At 41.8% G+C, this 17108-nt stretch overlaps 1 protein-coding gene across 1 annotated transcript in view; it reads left to right on the top strand.

Annotated features, from left to right (window-relative positions):
• The window catches only part of rasa4 (RAS p21 protein activator 4), a 283641-nt gene that overhangs the window by 17094 nt on the left and 249439 nt on the right, over positions 1 to 17108 (top strand). The window contains exon 2 of the mRNA XM_063031375.1: positions 7 to 63. Within this exon, the coding sequence (XP_062887445.1) occupies positions 7 to 63 (57 nt within the window). The remainder of the gene's footprint in view (positions 1 to 6; positions 64 to 17108) is intronic.

Here is a 17108-nt window from a genome sequence, read left to right as displayed (position 1 = left end):
TTTCAGAACGGGAAGCAGCGATCCATACTGCATTGTGAGAATTGACAATGAGACAATAATCAGGTAAGGAAACTACTTTTGATTTGCAGAATGGTTACATATATAGTTAGTTCTTTTGTATAATTGTGTTGCCTCCTTCGTCCTGGTCGTGCTCCTTTTCTTTCTCTCTGACCGGCGTTCTAGTCTCGTTGGGGTCTGCCCCCTGAGCTCGCCATGTCAGTGGGTACCCCCTCACTGTTAACCCCTGAGTGAGCTGTTGGGTCAGAGTGGTTGAAATGTTTGAATGCTCAGCAGGGAATGACAGAGCAGTCTGAGACGATTGACTAGGCCTCTGCAGGCAGGTCCTGAGGACCATGCTGGCGCTCAGCTGCTTCTGTGTTTCTTTGATAATCAGAGATATTAAAGATGGTTGAAATTTATTTTAAGTGGACCACAGCCTTGTTGTTGGGTTTGGAGACTTGCATGTCTCAATGACCCAGAGAGCCATGTTGGCTAGAATGAGGGCCTTGTGCTTTGGCTCTTGCCCAACAGACCAAAGGGCAGAGGCCAGACTAAGAGTGGTCCACTGGTCCTCTAGGTTTGGGGGGGGGTCAGCTCGGGGCTGGTCAAAAGAACTGTTACGGAAACAGCAATGAAGAATCATTCTACATCTGTGTGCGACACTATGGACAGACAGAGACGGAGGACCTTCATTGCTGCCCTAAACGCCAGTGGCATAACAGGCAGTAAGGAAGTAAGAAATTAATTCGAAGAATAAATCAGAAAATCATATTTTGTTTTTTTATGAAAGTCATTTTGTGTAGAAATTAAACAATATTAGAAATGAGGACAATAAATAAATCATGTGTATATAGTTCAGGTTGCTGTGGCATAGGAAAGGGTGCAGAGAGAATTCACAAGGATGTTGCTGGGACTGGAGGGTGTTGTGTTATAAAGAGAACTTAGATAAATTGGATAACTGATGGAGGCTGAGGGCTGTCTTTACAGAGACTTATGAAATTATGAAAAGCGTAGACAGTGTAGGTAGTGATAATCTTTTTCCCAGGGTAGGCTGGTGTAAAACTAGAGAGCATTGGCTTAAAGTGAGATGAGAATGACTTAAACAGGATCTGAGGGGCTGGTTTTTTGCATAGAGGCTACTGGGTATATGGAATGAGCTCCCAGAGGAGGGGTTAGAGACAGGGACAAATACATTTAAAAGACATTTGGACAGTTACAGGGATAGGAATGGTTTACATTCCACACACAATGCATGTGGCAAGGTATACAAACCATAACTGATTATAAGTCAACGACAGCAGTGCCTCCCTTTTGGATAGGCTGGATGCCTTCTGTGCATTGAATGATGTGACATTGAGGAATGTCTCCTCTTTTCCTGAGGAACAGGCATCCTGTCTGGCCACAGCCAAGGTGAGTTGGACCCACGTAAAGCTGCAGGGATGGACAACTTACCTGATCAGGTGTGGAGGGACAGTGCGGCCCAGCTATCAGAGGTCTTAATGGACTTCTTTCGTGTCTCTCTGAAACAGTTCACTATCCCTGCAGGTTTCAAGGCAGCCACCATCATTTCAGGGCCAAAGAGAGCAACTGTAACTAGCCTAAGTGATTACTGCCTGGTGGCACTGACCTCAACAATCATGAAGTGCTTTGAGTGGCTGGTAATGGATCGTATAAAATCTCACCTTCCAGCTACATAGGAATCTTTCCCATTTGCCTGCTGCTCAAAGCGGTTCACTGATGTTGCCATCATCTCAGTCCTCCACTCCATCCTGTCCCACTTAGAAACTGATGCTTGTACGTCTGCATACTTTTCATCTTCTTCAGCTCAGCAAATAACGTGATCATCCCTCAGAGGCCGGTGGGTAAGCTGTCCTCGCTGGGACATAACACCCTCCTCTGTAACTGGATCTTGGACTTCTTGATGGGAAGACCCCAGTCAGTCTGAGTTGGCAGCAACATCTCAGGCTCCATCACGCTGTGCACCGTTGCCCCCCGGGATTCATGCTCAGTCCACTGCTGACCCACGGTGGCACTGCCAGAATCAGCCCAAACCACATCACCAGGTTCGCTGATGATGCTGCGGTGGTTGGCCTCATCGGCAACGATGACGAGTCGGCATATCGAGAGGAGGTAGACAAAAGAGATGACTGCGGACTTTAGGAAGACACAGCTTGACCACTCTCCATTACACATCAGTGGCTCTGCCGTGGAGTGACGAGCACAAAGTTCCTTGCTGTGCACATGACATATCTAACCTGGACCCACAACACCTCCTCACTAGTCAGGAAGGCACAGCAGTGTCTACATTTTCTGAAGGGACTGAGGCGTGCAAGGCTCCCGTCTTCACTTAAACAACTTTCTACAGGAGCACCATCGAGAGTATCCTGTCTAGCTGCATCACTGTGTGGTACTGAAGCTGCCAGGGATCAGACCGCAAGACCCTAAACAGGACAGTAAAAACCTCCAAGAAGATCATCGAAGTCACCCTCCCCCCTAATTGTGACATTTACGTTGCATGCAAAGGGCCCAAAGCATTGCTGAGGACCCCTACCACCCAACCCACAATCCCTTTGACCCACTACTGTCAGGAAGGAGGTACAGAAGCATCAGGACTCGGACAGCCAGACTGGGTAACAGTGTCTTCCCTCAGGCTGTGAGACTAATGAATACCCTGACACCACCGAGGTCTTGTCACTAGGACAGCGAGCTGTTTACTGTTTACTGTTTATCTGTGCAACACTTTACTGCATGCATTTTGAATTACATTTTATTAACTTATTTATAGTTTAGTATTTTTGGTTTATGTGCTATGTGGGTGCACTGTAGTCTGGAAGAATGTTGTTTCGTTTGGTTGTATATACATACAGTCAGGTGACAATAAACTTGAACTTGAGATGGATATAGACCAAATGCAAGCAAATGGGAATAACTTTGATTCACATTTTTGTTAGCATGTATGCCTTGGGCTGAAGGGCCAGTTTCTGTACTGTATAAATCTATGAATGACGTACCTCCACCTAATGTTTCAGTCTGGGTTGGCAAGTCTGTTCAAGTTCTCTAAAAGCATCTGGAGGATCGGTTGAGAAGCATACTCAATGCCTTCACTCCACTCACTTAGCTTCGTCCTAGGACCCAATGCTTAGTCACGTCAAACCCATCGCGTGATCCTGGCCTCATGTGGCCTCAGATTTCAGAAGTGCTCGCCAGCTAGCTGTCCTGCACACAGCCAACTGGAGCTTTTTAAGGCAAAAAAATCTGTTAAACAAAATAAATGTGGGGAAATTTCAAGGAAGTTAGTCATCTCTAAAGCTTACGTTAATGTGATGAAGTGGTTTCCTTGGCCTGCTGTGTTATTTATAATATTTGATTCCAAGATGATTGTGTATAATGAAAGTTCACAGCCACCTTCAGCTGTGTGTTGACAGAATGGGAGCACGGTATGTGTGTAATATAACATGACGCGTATCTTAGAGGAGTTAGTATTTCCATTCTGAACTCTAAAGCTGCTATATCACATATATCCACAGGACTTTATCTTCCCTTTGGTACGCGGTTTTCTTCCTTTCAATATGCTCATTGTAAGAATTTTCACAGTAATTCTAAGTTCAAAATTTAAACTTCATTTATTGTCAAAGTATGTGCAGTATACTTTATACAACCTTGAGATTTGTCTCCTTATAGGCAGCCACAAAACAAAGAAACCCAATAGAACCCGTTGAAACAAAAGAAGACTTTCAAACATCCAATGTGCAGAGAAAAAAAAATCATGCAAACATTAAGAGTAAGCAAATAGTATTCAGAAATGAGACTGCACTGTGATAGCGGCAGGTCACAGGTTCAGTTCAGTGCAGAAGTGAGTAAACTTCACGGAACAGCCAGCTGGACCAGCCCATCCCTCGCCTCTGGCCCCAAAATCTTGACCTCTTCAATCTGGCCTGGTGCTTAAATCGTCCACAACCTCGGGTTGTTCCTCGCTCTCCGGTCCAAGCCCTGCCTCCCCGATTCGGACTGTACCTGACCCTTCCAGTTCAACTCGGCGCTTAAATAGATCAGACCTCGGGTCTTGCCTCACTCAGGGCCCAGGCTCTGCATGGAATCTGCCTCGCCTCCGCTCGGTTCTGTCGCATCTCGTTCGCTCCAGCAATGGCCATACATTGGCTCATTCACCGCACTCTAGCTCCGACCAAACCACATCTGTAATAGTAACCAGACTGTAACCAGCAATGCAAAGAATTCTGTTATACCTTTCTAAATTTATATGACTAATGCATTATCAGTGAAGCAGAATTCATACCTAATGTTGACACATGAGATGGCATGCTCTGGAATTCGGTGCATACATCAGACAGATGGAGGAACTCAGACAAGTAAGCAGAATCTGAGCAGGCGAGGAGGTAGTCCTGATGCAGGTCCATGATTCAAAACATTGACTATCCCATTACCTCCGTACAAGCTGCTGGAACATCTGAGTTCCTCCAACACTTCTTTACCTGATTACCTCTGAGATAATGGACATGGGTCCTGTGTAATCTCATCGGAGTTACTTCTGAATGCAGGAAGAGTTGCCAGTAGGTCGATTCAAGCCCTGTCAGTGGGAAGGATGTAACAGAGTTCTGTGACCACCCCAACAGATAACTTGACCTTCATGCTTGTTGCGCTGTGGATGAGCACACCACAGCTGATCGTGAATAGAGTGGACTGCTTACATTAGCCAAGCAGGCAATTGTGTTCCTGAATCGATCAATCAATCAAAGTACGTATATTATCAAAGAACATATAAGTTATACACCTTGAGATCTGCTTGCTTACAAGCAGTCGCAAAGCAAGAAATGTGAAGAACCCAATTTTTAAAAAAGAAACACCATAACCTGCACTGAGTTTATTGTCATTTGACTGTACATGTGTACCATCAAACGAGACAATGTTTCTCCAGACCAGTGTAAAGTACAGTAGCACTTATGAAATCTACAGATGAATTTCACATATATAAACAAACTAATGTGCATAAATTAAATATTGTGGATTAACCAGTGACATTTTGAATTCGAAATAAAGCGTACTCCATCACATTCCTGACATGACTTGTGGCTGGTAGAGAAATAGGAAGGCGCTTACTTCAGGATACTTGGACACTGCCTGGGTTTTCAGACTATTTATTTGACTCACCGGGTTATTTTGTTTCAGTTTACAGTAACTCTAGTACATTGATTATTGGGGATTTGGTGATAGTCATACCATTAAATGTCAAATGGTGATAATGGGACTTTACTTCGTTTTTTTTTTGGCAAGTATATCACTTGCCACTTATCATACGTAAGAAGATAAGAACATAAGAAATAGGAGCAGGAGTAGGCCATCCGGCCCATCGAGCCTGCCCCGCCATTCAATAAGATCATGGCTGATCTGTCTGTAAATTCAGCTCCATCTAGCTGCCTTTTCCCCATAACCCGTAATTCCCTTACTATGTAAAAACCTATCTAACTGTTTCTTAAATATATCTTGTGAAGAAGCCTCAACTGCTTCCCTGGGCAGAGAATTCCACAGATTCACCACTCTGGGAAAAACAGTTTCTCCTCATCTCCATCCTAAATCTTCTTCCCTGAGCCTTGAGGCAATGTTCCCTAGTCTCACCTACTAATGGAAACAACTTTCCTACTTCTATCTTATCTATCCCTTTTAAAAAATATATTTTATTTAATTTTTTTAAGAAGAAATATAAGGACTCAAATTAATACAACAATTAATACATATTGAAAAAAAAATTCAAATACATTAATAAGTCTGAGAGAACAAAAAACACTTGTCCCAACACCATCTCCCCTCATTAGAAAAACGGAGGGAGAAAAAAAAATCATAAAAGACAGAGGAAAGAAAGGAGAGAAGAAGAGAAGAAAAGAGAATAAAAGAAAGAGTAGGCATCCAGCTCGCAGAGTCAGTTTAAAATACAAATTAAATAAACTAGCTTATAATAAGGGATATATTAATTTTAAAAAATCTAGAATCTCCATGGAAAAATTGACTTGGGACTATAAATTGGGAGGGTTAAAATTACCAGATTTTAAAAAATATTATTTAGCTGCACAAGCACATTTTCTTGCTTCTTTTTTTGATGAGACAACTATTTCTTCTTGGGTTACAATTGGCTTACATATGGTAGGAGAAGAGATGGCAGAAGAATTTATATATAAATGGGACTCTAAATTAATTAAAAAGAAAACAAATAATCCTCTACTGAGACACGTAATTTATATCTGGGAAAAAATTAAACAATTTATGGGCCTGAAAAAAGGAATATCCTCAAAGACGCCTCTGTCTCAGAACAGATTAATACCCATGACTCTGGGTAATAAATTTCTAGTCACCTGGTATCAACACGGTATCAGGCGCATTGAAGATTGTTATAATCAGCAGAAGCAATTTATGTCTTTTGAGGGACTTAAAAATAAATATAATTTATCTAATGACACATTCTGCTACCTCCAATTACGATCTTTTTTGAGGGACTGTTTGGGTCCATCACTGGTCCTACCAAGGTGCTCAGACATGGAGGTTCTAATTCGAAAGGGGAATTTAACTAAATTTATTTCTAATATGTATTCTTTATTCCAGGACCAATGCCCAAAGCTTGGTGTACACAAATCGAGGGATTTGGGCATTGTAATTGATCATCAATGTTGGTCACATCTATGGTTGGATAGTGTTACTCTTATCAACTCTAGATACAGAATGATATATTTTAATTTTTTACATCAGTTGTATCTCACACCTGAAAAAATACATAAAAATAAACCAGAAATTTCTGTTAAGTGTTTCAGGTGTGGCATATAGATGTTGGTACCTTTTTGCATTCCACCTGGCTATGCATGAAACTGAGACCTTTTTGGATAGATCTGGGGGAGGTACTGGGGAAGATTCTGGGGATGGATTTCCCTCTAGACCCCAGAATTGTTTCTCCTGGGGTACTTAGCAGTTTTGAAAGTTAAGCTCCCCAGGAATAAATCCAAATTTATCTTATCTATCCCTTTCAAAATTATGTATGTTTCTACATTTGTATAAGATCCCCTCTCATTCTTCTGAACTCCAAAGAGTATAGTCCCAGGTGACTCAATCTCTCCTCATAGGTTAACCCCTTCATCCCTGGAATCACCCTGGTGAAACTCCTCTGCACTGCCTCCAAAGCCAGTATATCCTTCCTCAAGTATGGAGACCAGAATTGCACACAGTACTCCAGGTGCAGCCTTACCAGTACCCTGTACAGTTGCAGCATGACCTCCCTGCTCTTGAATTCAATCTCTCTAGCAATGAAGGCCAACATTCCGTTTGCCTTCTTAATAACCTGTTGTACCTGCAAGCCAACTTTTTGCAAGGGGAGAAGATGGCAGTGCAACGGCAGCGCGCGAGGCCTCTCCGGTGATGAATATCTGTTATCTGTCAAGTAGGGGACCGTGCATAATTCTGATTTGATGGAGACAGACGTGAGTGCATAGCAGAACATCTGGAAAACTTCTGAAATGTCTGCTTTGCTACCGCTGCTACTGTGTGGTAACCGGAATCTCTGGAGCTGAAGGCCTCGAAATCCTCAGCTTTGCGTGTTTCAGCAGCCGGGGAGAGGTCGAAGGCGCTTGGCAGAGGATGGTGCTCGGGAGGCTGTATCCGAGAGGCTGATCGGAAGCTCGGAGTTTTCGGACGGATGGACCCAGGGTCGGCTGTAGTCGGCTGCTTCCAAGGTATCGGCAAGTTGATGGTGCCTGGAGGTTTATGGCAGGGAGTTTCTCTCTTTTGCCGCCGCTCGGGAGTCGATTGACTCGGGGACTTTGAGACTATTTTTTTTACTGTGCCTATAGACTGTTCTTCATCAAATTATGGTATTGCTTTGTACTGCTGTAACTATATGGTATAATTACGTGGTTTTGTCAGCGTTAGTCTTTGGTCTGTCTTGTTTTCTGTGATATCACACCAGAGAAACATTGTATCTTTTCTTAATGTATGTATGCATTTCTAAATGACAATAAAGGAGGACTGAGTGTTCTCATAATCTAGTAACCTGTTGTACCTGCAAGCCAACTTTTTGCAATTCATGAACAAGCACTCCCAAGTCGCTCTGCACAACAGCATGCTGCAATCTTTTGCCATTTAAATAATAATCTGCTCTTTTATTATTCCTTCCAAAGTGGATGATCTCGCATTTACCAGCGTTGTATTCCATCTGCCAGACCTTGTCCCACTCACTTAACCTATCTATATCCCTCTGCAGACTCTCCACATCCTCTGTACAATTTGCTTTTCCACTCAGTTTAGTGTCATCATCAAATTTCGCTATGCTACACTCCGTCCCCTCTTCCAAATCATCAGTGTAAATGGTAAACAGTTGCAGGCCCAGCACCGACCCCTGCGGCACCCCACTCACCACTGACTGCCAACCGGAGAAACACCCATTTATACCAACTCTCTGCCTTCTATTGGTTAACCAATCCACTGTCCATGCCAATACACTTCCTCCGACTCCATGCAGCCATATCTTATTTATAAGTCTCTTGTGCAGCACCTTATTGAATGCCTTCTGGAAATCCAAGTATACGACATCCACCTGTTATCAAACCAAGCCTTGATGCTGTTCAGGCCTGTTGGAGGGCAGAATCTGCCTCACTATATGAGGATTGGCAAGTAGAACTGTGGATTTTGCAATGGACAATCTACATCCTTGCTTCTGACCTTTGGGAAAGTTGGTGATGAAGCAATGAAAGACGATTAAACCAAAGTTAGAAAATCGATAAATTCTGTATGGGAATTCAGTGAAGAGGAAGAAAGAGCTGCTTGGTATTATATAAATGGAACCACATCAAGGAAGTAGCAATTATTTGATTAAATAAACTATTAAAGTTGCCAAAAATTGTTCAGATTTTTGGTTTCTATTAAATCAAATGGAGGCATGGGAGACTTTCACAGTGCTGTAGAACACACTGCGTTGGGAAACTTTCTATCTTCCACAGTCAGGAATGTCATGAACTGAAAGTGAAGATTTCAGACTTCAAGCAGTGCCTGATGTCACTGTAGAATGCTCGCAAGGGTGAGGCTCACTGAGTCTCAGAGATGGTCACCCCTCAACATTTGTGTCTATAGGCAGAGAAGGAAAGAATGACTACTAGGCCAGATGATTGGATCAGGAGAACCCTGACTGTATCACTGGTATTTTTACCTTTGAATACTCCAGAAGACTATCATTCTTCAGGGCCATGGATATATAAGACAGGAGAGATACAAATAGAGAGGTTACAGCAGTTGAGGGGTGTGGCTTAAATGATTTAATAAGCAATCTCAGCAATCTCTCTTTGCTTAGATAATATGCTTTTTTATTTCTCTGCTAAAGACAACCTTTTTCATCATCCACCCACTCACTTAACCCTTGAATGGAAAACCCTACAAAAAGTGGTGAATATGGCTGTTACCACCATTGAGCACGTCTAAATAGATTGCTGTCGCAGGAAAACCGCATCCATCATCAGGGGCCCCCAACACCCAGGTCATGCTCTCTTCTTGCTGCTGCCATCAGAGAGAAAGTACTGGAGCCTCGGGACTCACACCACCAGGTTCAGGAACAGTTATTACCCTTCAGCTATCAGGCTCCTGAACCAGAAGGGATAACTTCACCCAACTTCACTTGCCCCATCACTGAACTGTTCCCACAAACTGTGGACTTGCTTTCTTTCAAGGATTCTTCATCTCATGTTCTCGATATTTTTTTAAAATTGTATTTGCACATTTTGTTGTCTTTTGCACATTGGTTGTTTGCCCACCCTGTTGTGTGTGGTCTTTCATTGATTCTATTATGGTTCTTGGACTTACTGAGTATGCCCTCAAGAAAATGGACCTCTATGGTGAAATATGTACTTTGAACTTTGAACTTCAATCTACCTACATCCCTTTATAACTCCCATGTCCTCTTCACAACTTTATCTTCAACCCGTCTTTGTAACATAAGAAAATTTAGCAGTCACTCCTTCAATGCCTTCATCTAAGCCCTTTTACATAAATACTTAACAACTGAACCCCTAGCCCTAATCTCGACCACATATCAGTCAGGGGAAACATTTACGGTATGTCTAATTACCATTTTCTGTTGGCCAGCCAATCCTTTACCTTCACACTGTGTTATTTCATGCATCATCAGTCTTTATTTTCAGTAATAGTTTATTATTCCGCATATGTTACAGCTTCAGAGAAAAATAAATTAGTCAAGCATGATTCCTTTTTGACGAGAGAGACCAAGTTAGCCCTGCTTGGTTATCTTGACATTTTCTAATTGCCCTGCTACAATGTCTTTAATAGTCTAACATTTTCTCTATCGTAGTTTTAAACTAACTGACTTCCTTCTACCTCCCCCTCTGAAAAATTTTAGGAAAAAAATTAGGGAAACAATATACAATATATCAACATTCAGAGAGATGCCAGTTACATCCAGCACTATTAACATAGATTAAAAGAACAATATTTGTGACTGCCTAACTTCCTTGAATTTTTGAGAGGGTCATGAGGGGGTCAATGAGGGTATTGCATTTGAGGTACCATACATGGATGTTAGCAAGATATCTGTCAAAAGTCCCACAAAGATGATGTTGAGGTAAAGTTCAAAGAGATGTCAAAGTGGATTACAAATTAGCTCAGATGGAAAAAGCGAATGATAATGGACAATGGGGATTTCATTGACTGGAGCAAGATGCATCAGAGGATACAATATTTGGTCCCTTTGTTGTAGTACAGGTTATATAAGGATTCCGTTCCTCAAAATTGCTCATAAACTGATTTTTTCTGTATGTCAGAAAGAAGCAATTTTGCCAAAAGCAAGATAAAAGCCTTTTGGCTGAAATCATTGAGTCTCTCCTTCCTGATGTCCTACTTCATTTTCTCACAATACTGCAATGTACTGTAGTATGTTTTCTACTGCTAAATACAGAGGATTCTGGTTATTTGCAACCAATACATTTTGGCCCAATTAAGCAGCTGTCCCAATTAGCTGAAGATTCATGGAGCTAGCTAAAAAGGTATAAAAATAAAAACTACTATTTAAGTGAGTAACAAGTTATGTATTTAAATAAAATACAGAACAAATTAGATTATGATCAATACTACTACAGCACTATGAATCTCTACTAGTCCCTGATTGTTATCGACAGAGGAATTCATCTAGGTTGACTGTAGGTGAACAAAATCAGTGCAGACACCTAGTTTAGATAATGGAATTCATACCTTCATGCTTCATATTGGCCTTCATACAATGCTATTGACAATTGCATCCTTCAAATCTTCATTTTCATTGTAACATTCAAGATGATCGTTGATACCTTCAAATTTGGCCTAATTCCTAACTTGTTGAAGGAGTGAAATCATTTCACTTTCTCGCCCTCCCATTTCTGGCATCTCCAAACCCGAATGCTTGAAACTGCAATGAGCAAAACAGTTCTGAATTGTCTTACTGTTTATTTCTCAACAACTATTAGTGACAAAATTGCTGCTTTTTGAACACAAGTGCATGCAACTGATGCTACTCAAAAACTGTTCACACTAAGCATGGTGTCTAATGGCTGCAAAAGTGCACGTGCCTGACGCTAGTTAGAAACTGTTCAGCAACAGTCTCCTGCCCCAATTAAGCAGTATAGTGTACCAAATAAACAAAGGGAATCCTGGATATTTTCTCGATTAGTATTTTGTTCTTTAAGAGTTGTCCCAGATAAGTGGCTGTCCTGGTTAACCAATGGCCCAATTAACCACAATCCACTGTTTATCATATTGCTTTGGATATTCTTCCTATAATTCTTCAGTTTCACTGAATACCTTCTGTATCTGCCCTAGCACTACCCATAATTAAGCTCATGGAACATTTACTGTATTCAGTTGTTAATGAATACTGTACCACAAAACATTTTAATATTATTTACTAACCTAACAAAATATTTATGGGAGAAAGCATTCTATAATCCACGGAACCCCTGTATCTATTATTTTTCTGGTCTGAAACATAGGACATTCATTCTTAATGATGCCAACATTGACTGTGTGCTTATTAGAGAGAAATTCTGTTGTTGGAACAGTATATGTCAGTAGGTTGAACCTGAGGCACAAAGTAGCAAATGGAATTAAATCCAGAGAAGTGTTAAGTAATGAATTTGAGATGCCCATTGAGGCAAGGGAATACTCAAGAACTGTACTGGTAGGAAATTAAGCACTGTAGTGGAGCAGGATATTGGAATGCATGTCATAGATCCTTGAAGGTAATGAGACAGGTAGATAAGATGCATGCCTCCTTAGGATCACATAACTTTCAATAAGATCACCCCTCTTTCTTCTAAACTCCAAAGATTAGTCTTTCACCTTCGTTAGCCACTCATGAGTGGACAATTCTCTCATTCCAGTAATTAACCCGTTGAAGATCATTTGGACTGGCTCCAAAGCCAGGATAAGAGAAACAAACTATGCCCTGCTCTCGCCATGTGGCCTTGGCATCACCCTGTACACTTACCTATTTCTAAACGCCAATCTCCCTGCAATAAAGGCCAGTAAGCCATCTGCCTTCTTAACTACCTTCTGCACTTGCCTGTCAGCTGTTTGTGATTCATGCATACAGAGATTGTTCCAACCATCACACATTTAAAATGCTAAAATGTCATGTACCTTTTTTGATTCCTCTCTCTCTGAAGTGCACAGCCTTAACTTGGGAACCTACTTTCCTAAGTTAAACTCCATTTGCTAAGTTTCTGACCATTCACATAATCCCTCGGTTCGGATATCCTCATTGCAAAATGTCCGCCCAGCTATTTCAGTGTCATTGGCAAACTGCAAGACCTTATTAAGATTTCTGCAGCTACGCTGTGAGGCAGTTCATGTTAGCAGTTTTCTGTCAAAGCGGTGTGCCAGGCTGGAAAGTGTGTTTTGGCTTCGGCTAAGATAAGAACCCATGTTGTCCAACTTAGAGATGTAAATCAACCAATCGGGATTGTGGGGTCTGAAGGAGTGTGGGGAAGAGTTTTCTGAAGTACAGTAGCCTGGTGTGAGGTCTTTTGTCAGGAGCTGTGGAGCAGGACAGAGGGGAAGATGCATGCTTTGTGCAGATGTATGGCTCCAAGGAGGAAGGGCTGCTACTCCTGAGGGAGAGCCAGGGTGTTTGAGATGGACTCTGAGGGCAGTTCAGAACATGGCGGGTGGTTTCACATAGACCGTGGGTCCAGTGCGTGAGTAAGAGATACATCCCCGAATACTCCAATATAGGCTCCAATGTTACGTGCACATTGGACTAGTTTAACTGTAATGGGCCCTTTTCTTTTATTTCCTTTTTCCAATTAACTGTTTGATAAAGCTGAAATTGGTAAATATACTTTCTTTATAATTTTATGCGGGGTACGATCTGTTATTTCCTGCAGACTGATAACTGTGCATGGGCAGTGTTTACACTGCATTCGCTCAACAACGAGGTTTCTTTAATTGGAACATCACAACGTTCTTGTTTGTTTGAAACCCAAATCATATCTGACCCTAGGCATATATTGTTTAGGGACGGTGGCTTCTCACCACTGTCACGTGGCTGTTAGCAGAGTTAGCTAACGAGCTGAGTTTGTATACAAGCCCAGTGAATATTCTGTCCCCTACTCTAGACTGATAACATAAGTAATAAATAATTGCAAGCAAAATTTGATCCATGGGACACTCACTAGTTACACCCATCCAGCCTGAAAAAGACTGATCAGTAGAGATAGTAGTAGACACCCCCTGCATAGTTATGGGTACCTGGATTTGCACTTGGAGCTGTCATTTCTGGGAAGGACTAAATAACTGAATTTTTGGTCAGAATGAATACTGTAGGCTGAATGGCATCATTCTGACAGTAAATTGCTATTACAATTCTATGAACATCCAACTAGTCCTAGCTGAAAATGATTGCAAGTGCATCACTTTCTGTTGTGCCCTCACATACTGGATGATTGTATCACTGTCCTTGGCTGGGTGTAGTTGCTATGAATCAGTTGCCTGTGGGATAATTTAGGTCTGCAGTTTGAAGCTTCCATTATTTAGCATACTATAAATATGACGCCTCATTTTTGGATTATCTCTTCCCACAGATATGGTCCAACCTGCTGAGTGTTTCCAGCATTTTCTGTTTTTATTTAAGATCTTCACCACCTGCAGTTTACTTGAGTCTTGTGAATCAGGATTGGGGTTGTCTGGTTGGATGACAGTAATAGTTTGATGTTTGCGGCCGGGTCAGTTCTGTTGTTTTGATGGTTCACAGCACATCCTGGTACCCAGATTTGTCAGATGGATTCTCACCTTTGTACTGGATTTGATCTGCACAAGGCTTGTGAAGCGACCTTTCCAGCCATTATTAAATGTATCAGTGATTGGTAAAGATGTTGTCAAGTAAGATTTCTTCCTTGTGGTGGTTCTGTGCAAGACCCATCTTATTTTCAGGCCTTGTCCAGCTTCGTTGGGTGTGGGGTTACTAAGACCTTCTTGAAATGGAATTGAAGTCTCCCACCAAGAATTTATTTCATCGTTTTGTTAATTTCAGGTATCCTTCCAAGTGACTGACAAAGTCTCTAGAGATATGGGTAAAGCCCAGCTCCTCAAACTGATCTTTACAGGACCAAATTTCAATGCTGGGTTTAAGTCCATTTGGGTACAAAAAATGTTATTAGTACTCAAGCTTGAATCAGGTTAAGTGTCCTTGTTGGTGTAAAGGCCTTCCAAAGTAGTCATCTCTGGATTACTGCCAGTAACACGTGCTAGTTAGGGCAGGAATAAGATGATAGTCCAGATGAACGAGTAGCTGAGGACATGGTGTAGAGGGGCAGAGGTTTCAGATTTCTGGATCATTGGGATCTCTTAATGGGGAAGGTATGACCTGTATATAAAAAAAAAGACTCATTACACCTGAACCTGAGATAGACCAATATCCTTGTGGGCAGATTTGCTAGAACTGTTGGGGAGGGTTTAAACTAAGTTGGCATGAGTACGGGAACTGGAGTGATAAGGCTGAGGTTGGGGCAATTGGTATACAAGTAGGTGTAGTTTGTGGTGAGACTGTGAGGAGGGACAGGCAGATAATAGGGTAAAATTGCAGACAGTGGGATGGGTTGAACTGCAACACAGGGACAAAATCAAAAAAGGTGATAAATAAATGACTGAAGGTATTATATTTAAATGCATGCATGGAATAAGGTAGATATCTTAGAGATTGGTAAGTATGACATTCTGGGCATTACTGAGTTGTGGCTGAAAGAAGATCGTAGTTGAGAGCTTAACATCCAACGATACATTTTGTATCAAAAGGACCAGCAGATAGGCAGCGGGGTGGGGTGCTTATGTTGGTAAAAAAAATGAAATTAAGTCCTTCAAAATAGATGACATAGGATCAGAAGATGTAGAATCCTTATGGGTAAAGAAACTGAAAGTGCATAAACACCCTCTGATGGGAGCTGTATTCAAGCTCTAAGCAGTAGCTATGAAGTGGGATATAACTTTCAATGGGAAATAAAAAAGGCATGAATAAAGGGCAATGTTATGATAGTCATGGGGGCTTTCAATATGCAGGTAAATTGAGAAATGTCTACGAGGTGGCTTTTTAGAGCAGTTTGTAGTTGAGCCCACTGGGGGAAAGGCAATTCTGGATTGGGTGTTGTGTAATGAACCAGATTTGATTTGGGAGCTTACGGTAGAAGAGCATTTAGGAGGCAGTGATCATAGTATGATAGAATTCACCCTGCAGTTTGAGAGAGAGGAGATAAAGTCCAGTAGAGTAAAGGGAATTACACAGGCATGAGAGAAGAGCTGGCCTAAGTTTTTTGGAAGGGGATACTGGCAGGGATGACAGTGAAACACCAATGGTTGAAGTTTCTGGGGGCAATTTGAAGGCACAGGGTAGACACATCCCAAAGATGGAGAAGTATTCTAAAGGCAGGATGAGGCAACCATGGCTGTCAAGGGAAATCAGAGACAGCATAAAAGCAAAAGAGAGGGCATCCAAAATAACATATAAATTAGTGGGAAGTAGAAAATTGGGAAGCTATTAAAAACCAAACTAAGCCATAAAGACATAAAGAGAGAAAAGATGAAATATGAAGGTAAGCTAGCCAATAATATCAAAGAAGACACCAAATGTTTTCAGATATATAATGAGTGAAAGAGAGGTGAGAGTGGATATTGGAGCTCTGGAAAATGACACTGGAGAGGTACTAATGGGGGACAAAGAAATGGCAGATGAACTTATTCAGTATTTTGCATCAGTCTTTACTGTGGAGACAACCAGCATCACGCCAGAAATTTGAGAGTGTCAGTGGGCAGAAGTGAAGCTGAAAGGTATGAAGGTAGATGAGTTACCTGGACCAGATGGTTTACAGCCCAGAGTTCTGAAGGAGGTAGCTTAGGAGATTCTGGAGGTATTGGTAAAAATCTTTAAAGAATAACTAGATTCTGAAATGATCTGGAGGGCTGGAAAATTGCAAATGTCACTCCTCTCTTTAAGAAGGGAAGGAGGCAGAAGAAAGGAAGTTATAGGCCAGTTAGCCACACTTCAACGGTTGGGAAGATGGTGGAGTCCATTACTAAGGATGAGGTTTTGGGGTGCTTGGAGGCTCATGATAAAGTAAGCCAAAGTCAGCATGGTTTCCTGAAGGGGAAATCTTACCTTACAGAACTGTTGGGCTTCTTTGAGAAAATAACAGACAAAGGAGAGTCATGGGATGTTTACCTGGATTTTCAGAAGGCCTTTTACAAGGTGCTGCACATGAAGCTGCTTAACAAGTTAAGCGCTCATGGTATTACAGGAAAGATACTAGTATGGAGAGGAGATTGGCACAGAGAGGATGTTTCCCAATAGTGGTTAGGTCTAGGACCCAGAACACAGCCTCAAAATGGAGGCTGTCCATTTGGAACAGCGGCGGAGGTGAATTTCTTTAGCCAGAGGGTGGTGAATCTGTGGAATTCATTGCCATGGATGGCTGTGGAGACCAAGTCACTGAGTATATTTAAAGCGGAGGTTATCAGGTTCTTGTTTAGTCAGGGTGTCAAAGGTTATGGGGAGAAGGCAGAGAATGGGGTTGAGTAGGATAATAAATCAGCCA

This window comes from Mobula hypostoma, chromosome 23 (genome assembly GCF_963921235.1).
Source record: "Mobula hypostoma chromosome 23, sMobHyp1.1, whole genome shotgun sequence".
Classification (NCBI taxonomy): domain Eukaryota; kingdom Metazoa; phylum Chordata; class Chondrichthyes; order Myliobatiformes; family Myliobatidae; genus Mobula; species Mobula hypostoma.
This window is presented reverse-complemented; position numbering and strand designations above follow the sequence as displayed.